The following is a 15,342-nucleotide window of genomic DNA, read 5'->3' on the forward strand; positions in this document are numbered from 1 at the left end:
GAGCCGAGGGGCCACGGGGTGGCGTGTGAGCTTGGGAGCCGAGGGGCCACGGGGTGGCGTGTGAGCTTGGGAGCCGGCGGTCTGAGGGTCATTTCTCACTCTGTTGCATCCCTGAGCTGGGAGGCCACACTCGGGCAGCAGTTCTCAAAGTGTGGTCCGAGGACCCCTGTGGGTCCCCAAGACCCTTTCAGGGGCGTCTGTGAGGGCCTCCCTTTTCCAACTCCACATCTCTGTGAGGTGGATTTTCTTCATGTGCCGCAGCCACAGCGACATATGCCGCCGTCCGAGCACAGAGGCAGGTGTGAGAATCCAGCCTCTGTTAAGCTAGATGGGAAAGAATTAGAAAAATGTAAAATAATGCCCTTCTTCTCACTAGTATTTTTTTTTTTAAAGATTGGCCCTAAGCTAACATCTGTTACCAATCTTCTTTTCTTTTTTTTCTCTTTCTTTTCCCCAAAGCCCTCCAGTACATAGCTGTGTATTCTAGTTGTGGCGTGTGGGATGCCACCTCAGCATGGCTTGATGAGCACTGCCATGTCTGCACCCAGGATGCCCCTAACTAGTATTTTTTTAAATATAGGCATATTTCATAAAAATTTATTGTTGGGTTAACATCCTGAATCTATTATTTTTAAGTGAATTAATAAATGTTTTTAAGTTTTCTCACTTTTAAAATGGTCAGTATCCCTATGTGATATAGTAGTTAATACCGTATTACTCATATGGTAAATATCAAGAGATATAACCCACATACACAGAGGCTCTTTGGTATGAGTCCTTAAGAAGTTTCCAGAATGCGAAGGGGTCCTCTACTGTCTGGTTCTTTGCGGGAAAAGGTTGCCAACCTGTGGATTAAACATGGAAAACATTCTCTGAGGAATGTTTATGTTATAACCTCATGGTCATCGGCTGCTTTTTGCCTTTATTCAACCGGTGTTAAGAAAGGAACCCTAGTCACATTTAAAGAGACCAATAAAGGACCATTCAGGCTCCAGCAGGCCTGTGGCTCCCCCTTATGCTCCTGGGGTCCCTGCATATAAATGGTCTCCAGCCCCAGACTTTATTTTATTTATTTATCTTTTTTAAAAATTGGCACCTAAGCTAACATCTGTTGCCAGTCTTCTTTTTTTTTCCTCCTTCTTCTCCCCAAAGCCCCCAGTACATAATTGTATACTCTAGTTGTGAGTGCTTCTGGTTGTGGCATGTGGGACGCTGCCTCAGTGTGGCCTGATGAGCAGTGCCGTGTCCACACCCAGGATCCAAACTGGTGAAACCCCAGGCCACCGAAGCGGAGCGTGAGAACTTAACCACTCGGCCCCGGGGCGGCCCCTCCAGCCCCACTTTAAATTCTCAGACCCCTCCTGTCGGCGTGGTTCTTCCCTCTGGAGGATCTCCATCAGCCACACCATGACTCGTGACCCTCCGCTTCCCGTTGGTCCCGAGGTCGGGCTCATTCTCTTCGTTTCCGCAGTGACCTCCTGCCCTCTCTCGCCCCCAGTCCCTGGTGCGGGAGCCCCTTTCCCGACGCCGGCAGCTGCTTCGGGAGAACTTCGTGGAGACGGAGGGCGAGTTCGTCTTTGCCACCTCCCTGGACACCAAGGACACGGACCAGATCGCCGAGTTCCTGGAGCAGTCGGTGAAAGGTGAGGGCGCCCGCTCGTCCCTCCGCCAGCCCAGGCTCCCCGCCATCCTCGCTGGCCCCGGCCCCACCCTAGCCGGTTAGACTGGAAGCCTGCCTGCCCCAGGGACCGAGAGTGGGCTTCACAGGGCTCCTGTGTCTCCTTCAGACTCCTGCGAGGGGCTCATGGTGAAAACCCTGGATGTCGACGCCACCTACGAGATCGCCAAGAGGTCGCACAACTGGCTCAAGGTGACTCCCGCCCGCTGCCCAGCCTTCCTGCCGGACCCTGGAGCGGAAAGTCTCTCCCCGCTGGGCAGTTGGTTTCCGGTCTCCACACTTTGCCCGGTTTGAGCTCGGGAGCCCCCTCTCTATTCCTCCCGCAACGCCTCCCATGGCTGCCAGCCTCAGATCTCCCTTCCGCACAGCCCTGGTCATGAAGTTGCCAAAACTTAGCTCCAGCTAAGTGCTCCGAGGGCCATGGTGAGAGAACCGGGTGAGGTGTCTCTTCTCCCTGAGCTTGGGCGAGGCCAAGGAAGGGAGTCAGCCACGGCATGAATGAGATAAAGTCAGTAGGAATGAGTGTGCTGGGAGGAAAGCAAGTCAGCTCAGGGCCTGCGAGGGTCTGGCAGTGCTTCCGGTGATGGGAAAAGCCCCTCCAGCGGTGACGTCCAGGTGGAGACATGGACGGCAGGAAGGGGTTGGCCACATGAGGATCGGGGCAGAGCGTCTGGGAGGAGGATGAGGGGGAGCAAGTGCAAAGGCCCTGAAGTTAGAACAAGCTCAGCATGTGCAGTGAGCCAGGCAAGAGGCGAGGTCAGGTGGAGAGTAGGTTCCAGGTCACACAGCGCACTGGGGCCCGTGGCGACGTAAACTGGATTTCCCTCTAAGGGTTTCGGGAAGCCGGCAGAGGTTTTAAGCAGGAAGTCATGTGGTCTAGTTGTCCTTTTCCACCGGTCCTCTGGCTGCTCTGTGGATGGTGGGCGGGTGTGGGGGGTGCTGGGCACAAGCAGGGACAGGTGGGCAGGAAGCTGTCATCGGTAAGAGATGCCGGAGGCTCGAGTGGAGAGGGTCAGCGAGGAGGGGGCGAGAGATGGAAGCGGGAGATGGCCTGGAGTGGTGCTGGCTGGTCCTGCTGCCTGCGTTTCCTGTGTGTCACTGCGGTCTGTCTCGCCTCCTGGACTGTCGGCAGCTGTGAGGGTGCGAACGTGTCCTGTCGTATGAAGTGTTCATTGTTGTGTCCCCAAGGCTCAGCTCCTGCCTGGCACATAGTCGGCACTTCTTAACGTTTCTGGAATTAGATAGATGTCCTCCGCATGAAGGAGTGGGACGCGCCTCCATACTGAGGGCAAGGGGGAGCCCAGGGTGACCCCGAGTTCCCCCATCTGACCCTTCCCGTCAGCCCGCCTGCTCTTCCCATCTCAGTCGCCCCTTTCTCGTTCGCTCTTCAAACCCGGAAGCCCGTTCCACATCTAGTCTCCTCCCGGGGGCCGTCCTCGGCTTTATGGGGGTTCCTCAGACCCCCGCAGTCCCTCTTCAGCCCACCCGTTAACCTCAGCAGTGAGGCCCACGCCTCGGCGGCCTCGCCATCGCCTGTCTTCCGTCTCCCAGCTGAAGAAGGACTACCTCGATGGCGTGGGCGACACCCTGGACCTCGTGGTGATCGGCGCCTACCTGGGCCGGGGGAAGCGGGCCGGCCGCTACGGGGGCTTCCTGCTGGCCTGCTACGACGAGGAGAGTGAGGAGCTGCAGGCCATATGCAAGGTGCTGGGAGCCGGGTTTGGCCGCAGAAGGGAGTGGGAAGTGGCTTTGACTTAGCCCGGGGAGGGCCTGGACCAAAAGGCTCTCACATCCTTCCCGCAAAGGATTATTTTTTTCTTCCTAGCTTTTATTTACTTTTTCTGATCCTATAAGTAACTCTTGCTTCACATAGAGAAATGGGCTAGATTACAAAGCTATGTCAGTTAGGAATTGAGTTCAGCTGCAGATAACGGTGGCTTAAGGGAGAAAAGGATTTATTTTTATCTCACATAATGAGAGGTCTGGAGCGTGGCAGGCAGCTCTCTGTGTCATTAGGGACCCAGGCTCTTCCTCTTTCCTCACAGTAGTTTTGACTGTCATGTGCTTCCGGCCTCGTCTTCTCAGTGTGGCTGCAGGAGCTCCAGCCATCATGGCCATGTGTGCTCCAAGCAGCAGGAGGGAGGAGGCCGATGGGCCACCTGAGTCAGCCTCAGCCAGTGAACAACTTCTGCTTAAGTTTCGTTGATCAGAACTTTGCTCCATGGCCCACCCCCATCTGCAAGGGAGCCTGGGGAACATGTAGTGGTTTTTGTTTTTGTTAAAAGCTGCACACATTGTTGATCCAAAAAATCAGGGGCTTTTGCCACAGAAACAGAATAAAGCATTACCCACAACTCTGCTGCCCAGAGGCAACCGCTAGTAATGTTTGAGGGGATGTTTTATTTTTACTTTTACAAAGTTGTGCTTCTATATGAGTAATTTTCTTTTCTGTGTATTAAGCTGTAAATACTATATTTGAAATGCCATCCGGTGGATTTAAGTAACATAGTGATAAGAAATGTCAGTGTTTTCACTTGCCATCCAGGGCTTTCATGAACAGGACTCGAATGCCGGAGGTTTTCACGTAGATGTGCCCCCGTTTCCCACACCAGCTCCCCGTGCTTAGGGGGTCCCCTTGTCGCCCGCTGTGTTCTGATGACTGAGTCAGCCCTGCACGGACGTTAACCCTTGTAATTGGGGGAGAGGTGATTTTATAGTTCACGCCCGTCTCAGGGCACCAGTCTGTCACCACTTCCCATTATTTATTTAGAACAGATTTTTAAAAGAGCTATTGCCAGGGCAACAGGTGAGGAAAATTCTAAGGCTCTCAGTATAGAAAGGGGTTTCCCGTTGAAGTTTTGTATCAGGTGTTTGAAGATGCCCACCTCGCTGCAGGGTTGCAGGTGAGGAGTGTTTTTGAACCTTGACTGTTTTGGTAGATGGAAGAAAACTCTTGGGTTAAGATGGGAGACTGTGCGGGTTTTGGGGCTGGTGGGATGCGGGGGAGCCCAAGGGAGCGACTTGCTGGGCCAGAGAGCCCGGAGCAGAGGGGGCGACGGAGAGCGGCTGGGAGAGCGGCCCCATCCCGGTCGGCGGCGATGCTCCTCCGTCGGCTGCACGCTCAGCATCCCCCGGCCCTTCAGCTTGGGTTCTGTGGACACTGGTCAGGCCGCAGAGGGTGCGGCCCACTGGTGCCTGCAGATTTGGGTCCTTGGGAGCCGGGAGGAGGCGCCGAGCTGCTGACCTCCCTTGTCCTCCCCTCAGCTTGGCACTGGCTTCAGCGACGAGGAGCTGGAGGAGCATCACCAGAGCCTGCAGGTGAGCGGCGGCCTGGCCATGCCTCGGCCTCTCTGCCCGCAGCGGCACTCTGTGTGTGTGGGCTCCAGGCTCGGGGCTCGGCATGCGGGTAGGGGGGCAGCGGGCAGAGAGCTGGCCACTCGCCAGTGATGCCGGGCAGGGAGCCTCATCTCCTCGCTCAGGGCCTGGCTGCGTGGGGCCTGGGGGGTCCCGGGGCAGGGCGCTGTTGCAGGGGTCCCTGAGTTCATCCTTCGAGTGCTAGGTGAGCCCCCAGTAATTGGGAGTTTGTCGTCATGGTCACAGGTGTCTTCGAGTATGACTGTCCTTCCTGTGTGTTGGTGTCTCTAGGTCTCTGTCTTTCATTTCTTCCCTCATCCCGTTTCCCTCATCCACCCCAGCTTTTTACTTTAAGGGGTGTCTGTGTCTATCCCTACCCCTGTTTCCCCCCGATTTCCTCACACCTTTGCCCCCTAACCCCCAGCTTGGACTTTGAGACCTGAAGCCTCTCTTGCTCAGTCCCCCTGCTCCCTGCAGGCCCTGGTGCTGCCCAGCCCGCGCCCCTATGTCCGGGCGGACGGCGCCGTGGCCCCCGACCACTGGCTGGACCCCAGCGCCGTGTGGGAGGTGAAGTGCGCCGACCTGTCCCTCTCCCCCATCTACCCCGCGGCCCGGGGCATGGTGAGTGGCTGGAGGACCAGGGTGGACCCCCCCAGGGGTGGCCCGATGGGAGAGCGGGGCGCAGAGTCGGGAGGCATCTCAGAGCGCATGTCTGCTCTTGCCAGCTAATGATTAGGAAAACTTTAGCTTGAATTTTATGTGGGTGTCAGATAATGGGGCTAAAAGTCTCATTTTTTAAGAAAAATGAAATTCCCTGGGAGTAGAAAGAACATGGTGAAATTGCTCCTTTTCCTGTCATAATCTCACGTTCAATTCTTAAGTAATTTTTGAAAACAGTTAAGCAAAAGCTGAGGACACTTCTTGCTGAGTATTTATAACTGCTGCAATTTCTTTCTCCAACATAATTAATTTTCACGCTACCAAGGTTTAAAATGCCTCGGCTCACATCTCTGACTCGTGTTCAGTCCTCAGCACCCGCTAAGGGACCCCTGTGCCCAGGGAAGATGCTGCCTGAGACCAGCACTCGAAAAGCTCTCAGCCTCCTCCTACAGGAAAAGAATCAGTCTCACATTAAAAATTTACCTTTCTGGGGCCGCCCCCGTGGCCAAATCGTTAAGTTCGTGTGCTCTGCTTCGGTGGCCCGGGGTTCGTGGGTTTGGATCCTGGGTGTGGACCTACACACTGCTCATCAAGCCATGCTGTGGCAGCATCCCACACAGAAGAACTAGAATGAGTAAAATCTGGGATATACAGCTGTGCACTGGGGCTTTGGGGAGAGAAAAAAAAAAAGTTGGCAACAGATGTTAGCTCAAGGCCACTCTTCTTCACCAAGAAGCATACTTAAAAAAAAAGTGTACCTTTCTTTGAGATTTCTTTCCACCCCTCCAGGTTTAGCTACCATGCACTTTTCTGATTAGAAGCAGACATCCATTTAAAGGGGGAATTCTTTTTCTTTTTATTTTTTGCTGGGAATGATTCACCCTGAACTAACATCTGTTGTCAGTCTTCCTTTTTTTTCTTTTCCTCCCCAAAGCAGCAGTATATAGTTGTATATTCTAGTTGTAGGTCCTTCTAGTTCTTCTGTGTGGGACGCCGCCACAGCAAGGCCACTGATTGACGAGTGGTCTGGTTCCCCGCCTGGGAACCAAACCTGGACCTCTGAAGCGGAGCGTGCTGAACTTTACCCCCTAGGCCGCCAGCGCTGGCTCATGGCACTCATACTTTTGATCCGATTTTTTTTTTAAATTTCTCCCTCATGCTCCAGATTACAAAGTCAGGGTCCCCAGGTCCAGATGATAGGAGCAGCACGTGGACGCTGTGCACGTCACTTGTATACACTCATTTCTTCCTCACAAAACACTGAGCCTCCTCATTTTACAGATGGGAGAGTAGAGCCCAGGAGCTTAGGTATCTGGCCCAGGGTCACACAGCCACTGAGAGCGGGAGCTGTGAGCTGGACCCTGCAGACGGTTCTAGAATCCATGCCCTCAGTCTGTGCTGCTCTCTCTCTCGGCCCTAACGATAATAATAATAGTAACAGCGTAAATAACAACTACAGCAGCTGGCATTTCTTAAGTGCTTTTTACGCCCCAGGTACGGCCCCAAGCACTTTCTTACCTTATTTAATCTTACAACGAACCACCGCTTAGCCCCATTGTCCGGATCACAAAGCTGGGGCCAGAGGTGCAGGAGGGAGGGTAGACTTTGGAGAGGGAATTGCTGCAGCTTTCAGGCCTCAGGCTGGACCACAGGAGGGTCTCCATCACCCCCCCCCCCGCCTCCCGCTAGATGGACGGCGAGAAGGGGATCTCCCTTCGCTTCCCTCGGTTTATTCGCGTCCGTGAAGACAAGAAGCCCGAGGAGGCCACCACCAGCGCCCAGGTGAGGCCCTTGGAGGAGGGGCGGGACGCCCGGTGGGGCTGGTTCTTGGAGGGGTGGATTCTGGCCTGGAAGGGCACGGGAGGACATGGGGCAGCCCCAGGGCCTCTGACCTCCCCGCTCCCACCCTTTCTGCTCAGGTGGCCCATCTGTACTGGAAGCAAAGTCAGATTCAGAACCAGCAAGGCACGGACCTGGACTCCGACCCGGAAGATTTCTACTAGGCCCCTGCCCTGCGGGGGCCGAGGCGGCAGGGGTGGAGGGCCCGGACACATTGCCTCTGTCGAGCAAGCCTGGCGTTGCTGCCTGGGGGCGTGTGCAAGTCAGGCCTGTGTGTGTGCGTGTGAGGGGAAGGCTTAGGTTGGGGTTTGGGTTCACCTGGTTGTTTTTCTCAATAAATAATTATTGAACGCCTGCCCTGTGTCGGTCTGTGCTGGGCTCCGCGCGGCCGGCTCTGACGGCTCAACTTTGGTAGCGCAAAACAGTGCGCCAGGAACCGCCTAAACCAGCGCCTTCCAGGACAACTTTCCGCAGTGATGGAGGTGTTCTGCATCCGTGCTGTGCGACGTCCCGGCCTCACGTGATGCTGTTGAGCACTCGAGATGTGACCAGTGCGATCGAGGACTCAAATATTTTATTTACCTTTCATTTAAATAGCCACAGGTAGCTATTTTATAGGACAGCGCCCATCTCAGCTCTTTGCGTGTATATATATTAACTCAGTTAAGCTCCCAGCAGTCCCACCAGGTAGGCACTGCGGGGAGCCTTGTTTCACAGATGGAGGACATGGAAGCACAGAGAAGGGAAGCGGCTGGCCCAGGGCTGCAGCCGGGACTGCCAGCACCAGGGTTCTGACTTGGCGGTCCGGCTCCAGGCCCCACCCCTTGTGGGTACCGTCCCCATCCTCTTGGGAGACAGTGCAGTGACCTGTGTCAGACTCCCAGCTCTGCGACCCTCCCACTGGTGACCAGGCGTGGCCTCAGAATCCTCAGCATGGTTTTCTGGACCTGACCCCTGAGGGCAGGCCGTGGCCGGGCCTGTTTTGCTCACGCTTCTATCCGCAGCCCCTAGCACAATGCCTAGCATGTGTCGGTGCTGTTTTTCCTGATGAAAAAGGAGACCTGGTTGTGGCAGCCCTTCCCTTCTTCCTGCCTCCACTATGGATATGATGGTAGGAGGTGGGGCGGCCACCTTGTGATCATGAGGAACAAGCCAGGGGAGTCACAGAGAAAGCAGCTCTGTGAACCCTTAAGCAGTGAGCCGAGGGCCACAGCTGCCTAACTGGGCTCCTTGTCCTGGGGGTGGGTGGAGGGGGTAGCAAATAACTAAATCCCACTGTGATTACGCCACTGTAAAAATGGTTTTTGTTTCTCACGTCTAAAAGAGTTCCTAACTGATAGAGCCCTACCTTAAAGGACTGGCAAATTAACGTGCACTCATATTTATCAAGTTCAAATAAAATGTTTATGGCTAAATAGGATTTGATTAGGAGTTAAGTATCGTGTATCTGGGAATCCCCACGTCTGTCTGGCTCCACACGGATCCCCATGGTTCCCTTAGGCGTGGAACCGGGTCTCCCTGAGGAAAGCTGGGCCAGGCACACGCTCTTCCTCCCCACACTCCTGTAGGGCCCCTGTGAACACTCCCCACCCATCTGCCCAGGCTGGGCAGGGATGTCCTCACTCCACAGTGACCCTCATGGCAACCTCACTATCCCCATCTGACAGATGAGGATGCTGAGGCACAAGGAAGTAAGTTACTGCCCTCGGTCCACTCTCTAGAAAACCTTATCCCCGGCAGGGAGGTGACATGGTAAGGTCTCGGAGTGAGAAGATCATGCCGATGGCTGGAGTGTGTGCACCCTGAAGAGATGAGCCTGGAAGTGGGGGCGCAGCGGGGACCATCCTCCTCCTGGTGAAATCCTGATCTAAAAATTGTCGAAACCCGTCAAGGGGAGATGGGGCCTGGAGCCGGGCTCTGGGAAGAGCCTGCAGCAGGGGAGGTTTCCAGGAGCAGTAGTTCATAATTGCACATGAGTCAAAGGCATAATTTTAATTTGTCACATTACTGATGATTGTCATTATAATCATTTGATTAAGAGGGTGTCTGCCAGGTTTCCCCACTATAAAGACTCTCCTTTGGAATTAGTATTTTGTCGGGAGGTACTTTGAGCTCTGTAAATATTACCAAATTTTCCACTTATCTTTTGATTTGTATCTGTATGGACTCCTGGTTTCCAGTGTTCTCCTATATAATTTGTTATTTATTTTGATTTTGTTTTCTTTCTCTCTCTTTTTTTTTTTTGGTGAGGAAGATTGGCCTTGAGCTAACATCTCTTGACAATCTTCCTTTTTTTTTCCTCCCCAAAACCCCGGTACATAGTTGTGTATCCTAGTTGTAAGTCCTTCTAGTTCTTCTCTGTGGGGCGCTGCCACAGCACGGCTTGATGAGCGGTGTGTAAGTCTGTGCCCAGGATCCCAATTGATGAACCCCAGGCTGCCAAAGCAGAGCACGTGAACTTAACCACGTGGCCGTGGGGCCAAGCCCCTCTTTTGATTTTCAAGTTTCGCCTGCCATGGCCAGAGGAGCTTCTTCATGCTGACGTCTGTTCTTCTGACGTGTCCCCATAACTCTGAGCACCATCTTGCTTTATGGCACAAGAAGATGGGTTAGGTTCCTCTTACACTTGTCCTGCTCCAGACATGGATGCAGCCGTGTCTCCTAGGTGTCTTGGTTCCTTTTAGTGGAGAAGGGTCTTTAGAAGCCAAGATTTGGATGCTAGGGGTGCTCATTAATATCAGGGTGTCACCGCTTCTGTGTCCTCTTGGCTGGAGAAGATAAGCTCATGTCCCCACACACAGTGTCGTCTGTTTATTTGTGTACCCCTCTCTAAACTGAAACCCTTGAGGACATACCAATTTCTCCAATTCCAACCCAACCCCACGGGACTCACTCTGCTTTTCCCCCTTTCTATATTAGTAACTCCCTTTTCCAACAATAAGAAATCTGATTCCCATTAGCCTTAATATAATCCATGTGTGTGACCCATCTCCCTTCTCCACTGCCACCCCACCCGTATGGGGACGCCCTTCTCACCCTGATCTGGCTTCGACCCCCTACGCCAGGCTGCCTCTGCGAGTGGACACCCTCAGTACAAACGCCCGCCCTGGGTGATGTGATACCCGCATGTAGAGACATCCTCCTCCCCCAGCTCATGCTCCAGCATTCCCCACCAGGCTGCACTTCCGTGGGTCCATCCTCACCTTCCCAGGCCCCGATGCTCCGGGCTGTGCTGCCCCTCTGTGGGGATGCCGTCCTCACTCCTCTGCCTGGTATGAACTCTGGCCCCGACACCGATGGCCCCCTCTCCCCTCCCCATCCAGTGCAGACACCTGCATCACCTCCTTGGGCTCTGACACCACCATGATTTCTCACCCTCCCCAGCCCCCACCACCAGCATGGATGCCCACCTTGCGTCTTATCCTTGAATTATTCAGGAAGAAATGAAGACATGAGCAGAGAAAGAGCAAATCCCATCCTCTTAGTTACTGTGCATGCCTGCTTCCTGAAGTCATGCAGTTCATGCCTCCTGCTCATTGGCACACATTCCTGACTTACCAGAAAGCTCCTTGAGGCCGGGGGCCATGTCCTCTCCATCTTCACGAGCCCAAGGGCCAGCAGAGGCCAGGCTTAGAGAGAGCACTCGATAGGCCTGTTGGAACATTGAATGAACGGATGCCCTCTGCTCTAATCCTCATTTTCGAGACTATCTTTCCATTTCCATTCTGGGGACAAAAGGTCAGAGCCTGGGACTGGCTCCCCCTCCCGTCTCACTCGAGCCAGATGGGGAGGCAGGAACAGCTCTGATCCCTCCAAACCCAAGTAGAGATTTCTGACCCAGCTGTCACAGCTCTAAGACACAGGGACTGAAGGTGAGGCCAGGAGAGGCAGGAAGAGTTGGCAGAGGCGAGATAGAGAAGATAAGGAGGCTGAGGCACCAGGCGGGACGGGAAGGAGGGGGAGCCTTCTTGAGATCCGTGCCTGGTGAGCCCTGCCCTGGCCCCTCCATGCAGCTTCCCATGGGCCCCGCCTGCATCTTCTTGAGAAAAGGCATCGCTGAGAAACAGCGGGTGAGGTGGGGGACACTGGATGGTGGGCAGGGCAGAGTGAGCTGGGATGTGGGGAAAGAGGGGGCTTGCTGGGTGCCATGGACCAAAGGGGTCGGAGGGAGCATGAACTGAGCAGGCAGAAGAATTCCAGGGGAGCATGCGGGGTCATGAGGGTCAGTGACATGGGTGAGGATGGAATCAGAACTCAGGAGCAAAAGAGGGGAGATCAAGGAGGAGAAAAAAATACAAGGGGAACCGGGATGATGTCACCATTGATGCTATCATTGTTCTTTTTTTTATGGACACCCATAGCGATGGCGGTGATGATGAGGAAGCTGGCGATAGCTGCCACTTACGAAGTCATTGCTATGTGCACAGCCTCGTGCACAGGGCTTTGCCTTCCTGATGTCATTGAATCCTCAGAACGCCTCGTGAGGGCGAAAATACTTTCATGCCCATTTTACGGATGAGGAAACTGAGGCTCTGAGCCATGAAGTCCTTTGCTTTAAACTTACACAGATAGGAAGTGGTAGGGCAGGTCTGTTTGATTGCAATGGCTTGGTTTTAATTGTTAGGATTTAAAATAAAAAAAAAAAAAGGGAGGGGGGTGGAGGGAACTAAGCGAGAAAGGGAAAATAAAGAGAATCTGGGGGAAAGGCTCCAAGGATAAAGGGAGATAAGGGGGTGTTAGAGGCCAGAGGTTGGTGGAATTGCCTGGATGGTGTGCCAGGTGTCTCAGCCTGACACTTCAGGTGTGTCCAGGAGTGGGTGGCGGCAACAATGAGCGGAAGGTCTTAGAGGTCTCAGGAATTGGCGACACTGGCACCGATCATCTGCCTGGATGCCACTGAACACTGGTCCCATGGGAAGGGATTCTGACCCTTGGGAGAAAGGATGGAGGTGGGTAAAGAAAGAATCAGTGGGGTGTAGTGGAAAAAATTCTGATCTGGGAGTCAGCAGCCCTGAATTCAGATCCCAGCGCTGCCCCCAACTTGCTGCGTGACCTCGAGGGCTCGATTTAATGTCTCCCTGCCTTGAGATCTGCTGCTTAAGAGCTGTGTGACCCCAGGCAGATTCCTTAACCTCTCTGTCCCTCGGCTTCCTCTTAAATAAGATGGGCATGATATTTGGATCTACCTTACAGAGCTGTTCTGAGGTTTCAGTGAAATGATGGTGGAAGCCGCCTGGCACAGAGTCAGCACTCCGAACATGGTAGCTGGGATTCTGAGTCTTGCTTTCCTCACCTGGAGAAGAAGGGAGATTGGATTGCACGTCCTCTAAGACCCCTTTTGCCAAGATGGGATGGATGTCTATATGGGAAAGGCAGAAGGAGGGAGATCAAGATTCAAGGATGGGAGAGAGGAAATGATGAGAAGGGGGTGCAGAAGAAGGCAAGAAGCAAATAGCCATGGAGCGGGAGGCGGGATGGGAGGACGGAGATGAGAGGGGTCGAGGGGAGTAAGATGATGCAGAGAAAGGGTGAGGAGTAGGTTGGGAGAGTGAGGGAACATGACTGGAGAAGTGGATGTTGGATCCCTGAGCCTCCCTCCAAATTCCCTCTCCCCTGCGTTCCTTTCCAGGAAAGACCACTGGGACAAGATGAGATCGAAGGTAACATCCTCTCCCCTACACGCCCCCACGCCCATCCCCGCCCGCCCCTGCTCTCTGTCCCTTTGTGCATTCCAGTGCAAGTCCCTTCCCTTGAAATGTTCACATCCCTCTCTCCTTCCACTCAACTGTGCTTTCGTGGAACTCTCTCTCATGGCAATTTAAGTACCTCCCGAAGTACTTAGAAGGTACACCCACCCCCAAGGGTCTCAGACACCTGGGAGTGACACATGAGTTTTAAGATGAATGGAAAATTGTTGTTTTTTTTCTTTTGAAGTTTCCCATGAATTAACCCAAGAATTTGAAGGACTTCTTCAGGGCTATCATTTTAGCGGTTTCAGGAATCCTTCCTCTTGCTAACACGTTTCCTATATCACTGCTCTTCAAAATTTTGGGGTTTTTTTAAATGTGTTTTTCTTTGAGGAGTCTCTAGTCGGTGCCTCATTGATGGTTTCGAGAGATGCCACTCTTCCCCACTGATGTTTCAAGCTCCCCCAAAGATCTTCTCTCTTAATTTTCAGAGCTCCGGGAAGCATTTCTTGAGTTTGACAAGGATCGAGATGGGTTCATCTCTTGTAAGGATCTGGGGAATCTCATGAGGACAATGGGTTACATGCCCACGGAGATGGAACTGACTGAATTGGGCCAGCAAATCCGCATGAACTGTGAGGCCGGGGGGCGGGAGGCATGACTGAGTTTAGGGGAGGGCTATGGGTGGAATGGGGAAGGATACGGAGGTTAAGAATAGAGTTTGAGATAAGGAGGTGGGTAAGGGGGATAGAAATCCGGAAGGAAGCAGTTCAGACTATACTTAGGGAAGCAGCATATGAAGTGGTTAAAAGGGTGACTTTTAGAAATCTGGGTTCAAGTCCCTGTTCTATTATTTACTAATTGTGGTTATTTTGAAAAGTGGAGTTAACCCCCACTCTTGAAGTCTCAGTTTCCCCATCTGTCCAGTGAACATGATATCACTCCTTACCTTGTGGCTTTGTGAGAAGGAAGGGATAAAGATGCTAATGCAGGTAAAGGCTTAGCCTCTGGTAAATGCTTATTAAATGTAGGTTATCACTATCACCACAAAGATGGTGGAGCACAGGGTTGAAACTGTATTTGATGCTGGAAACAAACTTGCAGTTGGAGCTGATGTTGATAAAGTGTTGCTGAAAGGATGGATTTTTAGGTGGCGACCTGAGCTGATTTTGAGATGGAAGCTGGGATAAAAACACTATTGGGTTTGGGGGCTATTCTGGTGGCATAGTGGTTAAGTTTGCACGCTCCACTTTGGTGGCCCAGGGTTCACAGGTTCGGATCCCGGGCACAGACCTACACACCTCTCATCAAGCCATCGGCATCCCACATACAAACAATAGAGGAAGATCGGCACCGATGATAGCTCAGTGACAATCTTCCTCACCAAAAAAAAAAAAAAAAAAGCTATTGGGTTTGCTTCTGGGCGTGTTTCTGAGTGAACCAGGTTGCATTCCAGGACACAATGGTATTCATATCAGGAAGAGATTTGGTGGTCCTTTAGTTCATACTCTCCCTCCGACAGATCGACAGATGAGAGAACATGGATCTGAACCAATGGACACATTTGCTCCAGGTCACACGGACAGTTACTTCCACCGTAGCACACTCCGTCCACCCTGTTCAGATCAGAGGGCTCTGAGGGCTCGAGTTGGCTGAGAGAGAAAGCTCTTAGAAGGCAGAGAGATTGGAGCAGATCTATTTCTTGAGCAGCCTTGAAGGGCAAAGTGAGGTCATGGAGGGTTGGGCATATGGCGTCTCACCAGACCTACGTCTTCTGTCCTCAGTGGGTGGCCGTGTAGACTTTGATGACTTTGTGGAGCTGATGACCCCCAAGTTGCTGGCAGAAACGGCTGGGATGATCGGTGTCCAAGAGATGCGAGATGCCTTCAAGGAAGTGAGTTAACGGTTTCATAATATTGGAGGTGGCTGAAGGACACCCTGGAGGCCTATGGTTAGTCTTTAACCATGGACAGAACCCACTCAAACCAATTTTTTTCTGGCTATGGTGGGATTTATAGGGAAGGAAAATAACATATTCCAAGCACTTGCAATGGACGAGGTCCTTGACATATTTTATCTAATTTAATCCTCACAAATAACATTAGGAGGAAGTAGTCGTTTATC

General features: G+C 52.8%; 2 protein-coding genes across 6 annotated transcripts in view; both read left to right on the top strand.

Moving 5' to 3' along the window:
- Window positions 1-7,885, top strand: part of LIG1 (DNA ligase 1) — a 48,657-nt gene extending 40,772 nt beyond the window's left edge. For 3 of the 5 annotated variants that reach the window (XM_046683391.1, XM_046683393.1, XM_046683392.1), the window contains exons 22-28: window positions 1,499-1,643; window positions 1,788-1,870; window positions 3,230-3,382; window positions 4,943-4,996; window positions 5,510-5,653; window positions 7,382-7,474; window positions 7,612-7,885. In XM_046683391.1, the coding sequence (XP_046539347.1) occupies window positions 1,499-1,643; window positions 1,788-1,870; window positions 3,230-3,382; window positions 4,943-4,996; window positions 5,510-5,653; window positions 7,382-7,474; window positions 7,612-7,695 (756 nt within the window). In that variant the 3' untranslated portion in view covers window positions 7,696-7,885. Of the gene's footprint in view, window positions 1-1,498; window positions 1,644-1,787; window positions 1,871-3,229; window positions 3,383-4,942; window positions 4,997-5,509; window positions 5,654-6,017; window positions 6,591-7,318; window positions 7,475-7,611 lie in introns of those variants that run through there. The other 2 variants (XM_046683395.1, XM_046683396.1) reach the window with 2 other exon arrangements.
- A 3,653-nt stretch (window positions 7,886-11,538) lies between these two features.
- Window positions 11,539-15,342, top strand: part of CABP5 (calcium binding protein 5) — an 8,081-nt gene continuing 4,277 nt past the window's right edge. The window contains exons 1-4 of the mRNA XM_046684438.1: window positions 11,539-11,601; window positions 13,161-13,191; window positions 13,710-13,853; window positions 15,003-15,112. Of these exons, the coding sequence (XP_046540394.1) occupies window positions 11,539-11,601; window positions 13,161-13,191; window positions 13,710-13,853; window positions 15,003-15,112 (348 nt within the window). The remainder of the gene's footprint in view (window positions 11,602-13,160; window positions 13,192-13,709; window positions 13,854-15,002; window positions 15,113-15,342) is intronic.

Source organism: Equus quagga, chromosome 13 (genome assembly GCF_021613505.1).
Source record: "Equus quagga isolate Etosha38 chromosome 13, UCLA_HA_Equagga_1.0, whole genome shotgun sequence".
NCBI lineage: Eukaryota > Metazoa > Chordata > Mammalia > Perissodactyla > Equidae > Equus > Equus quagga.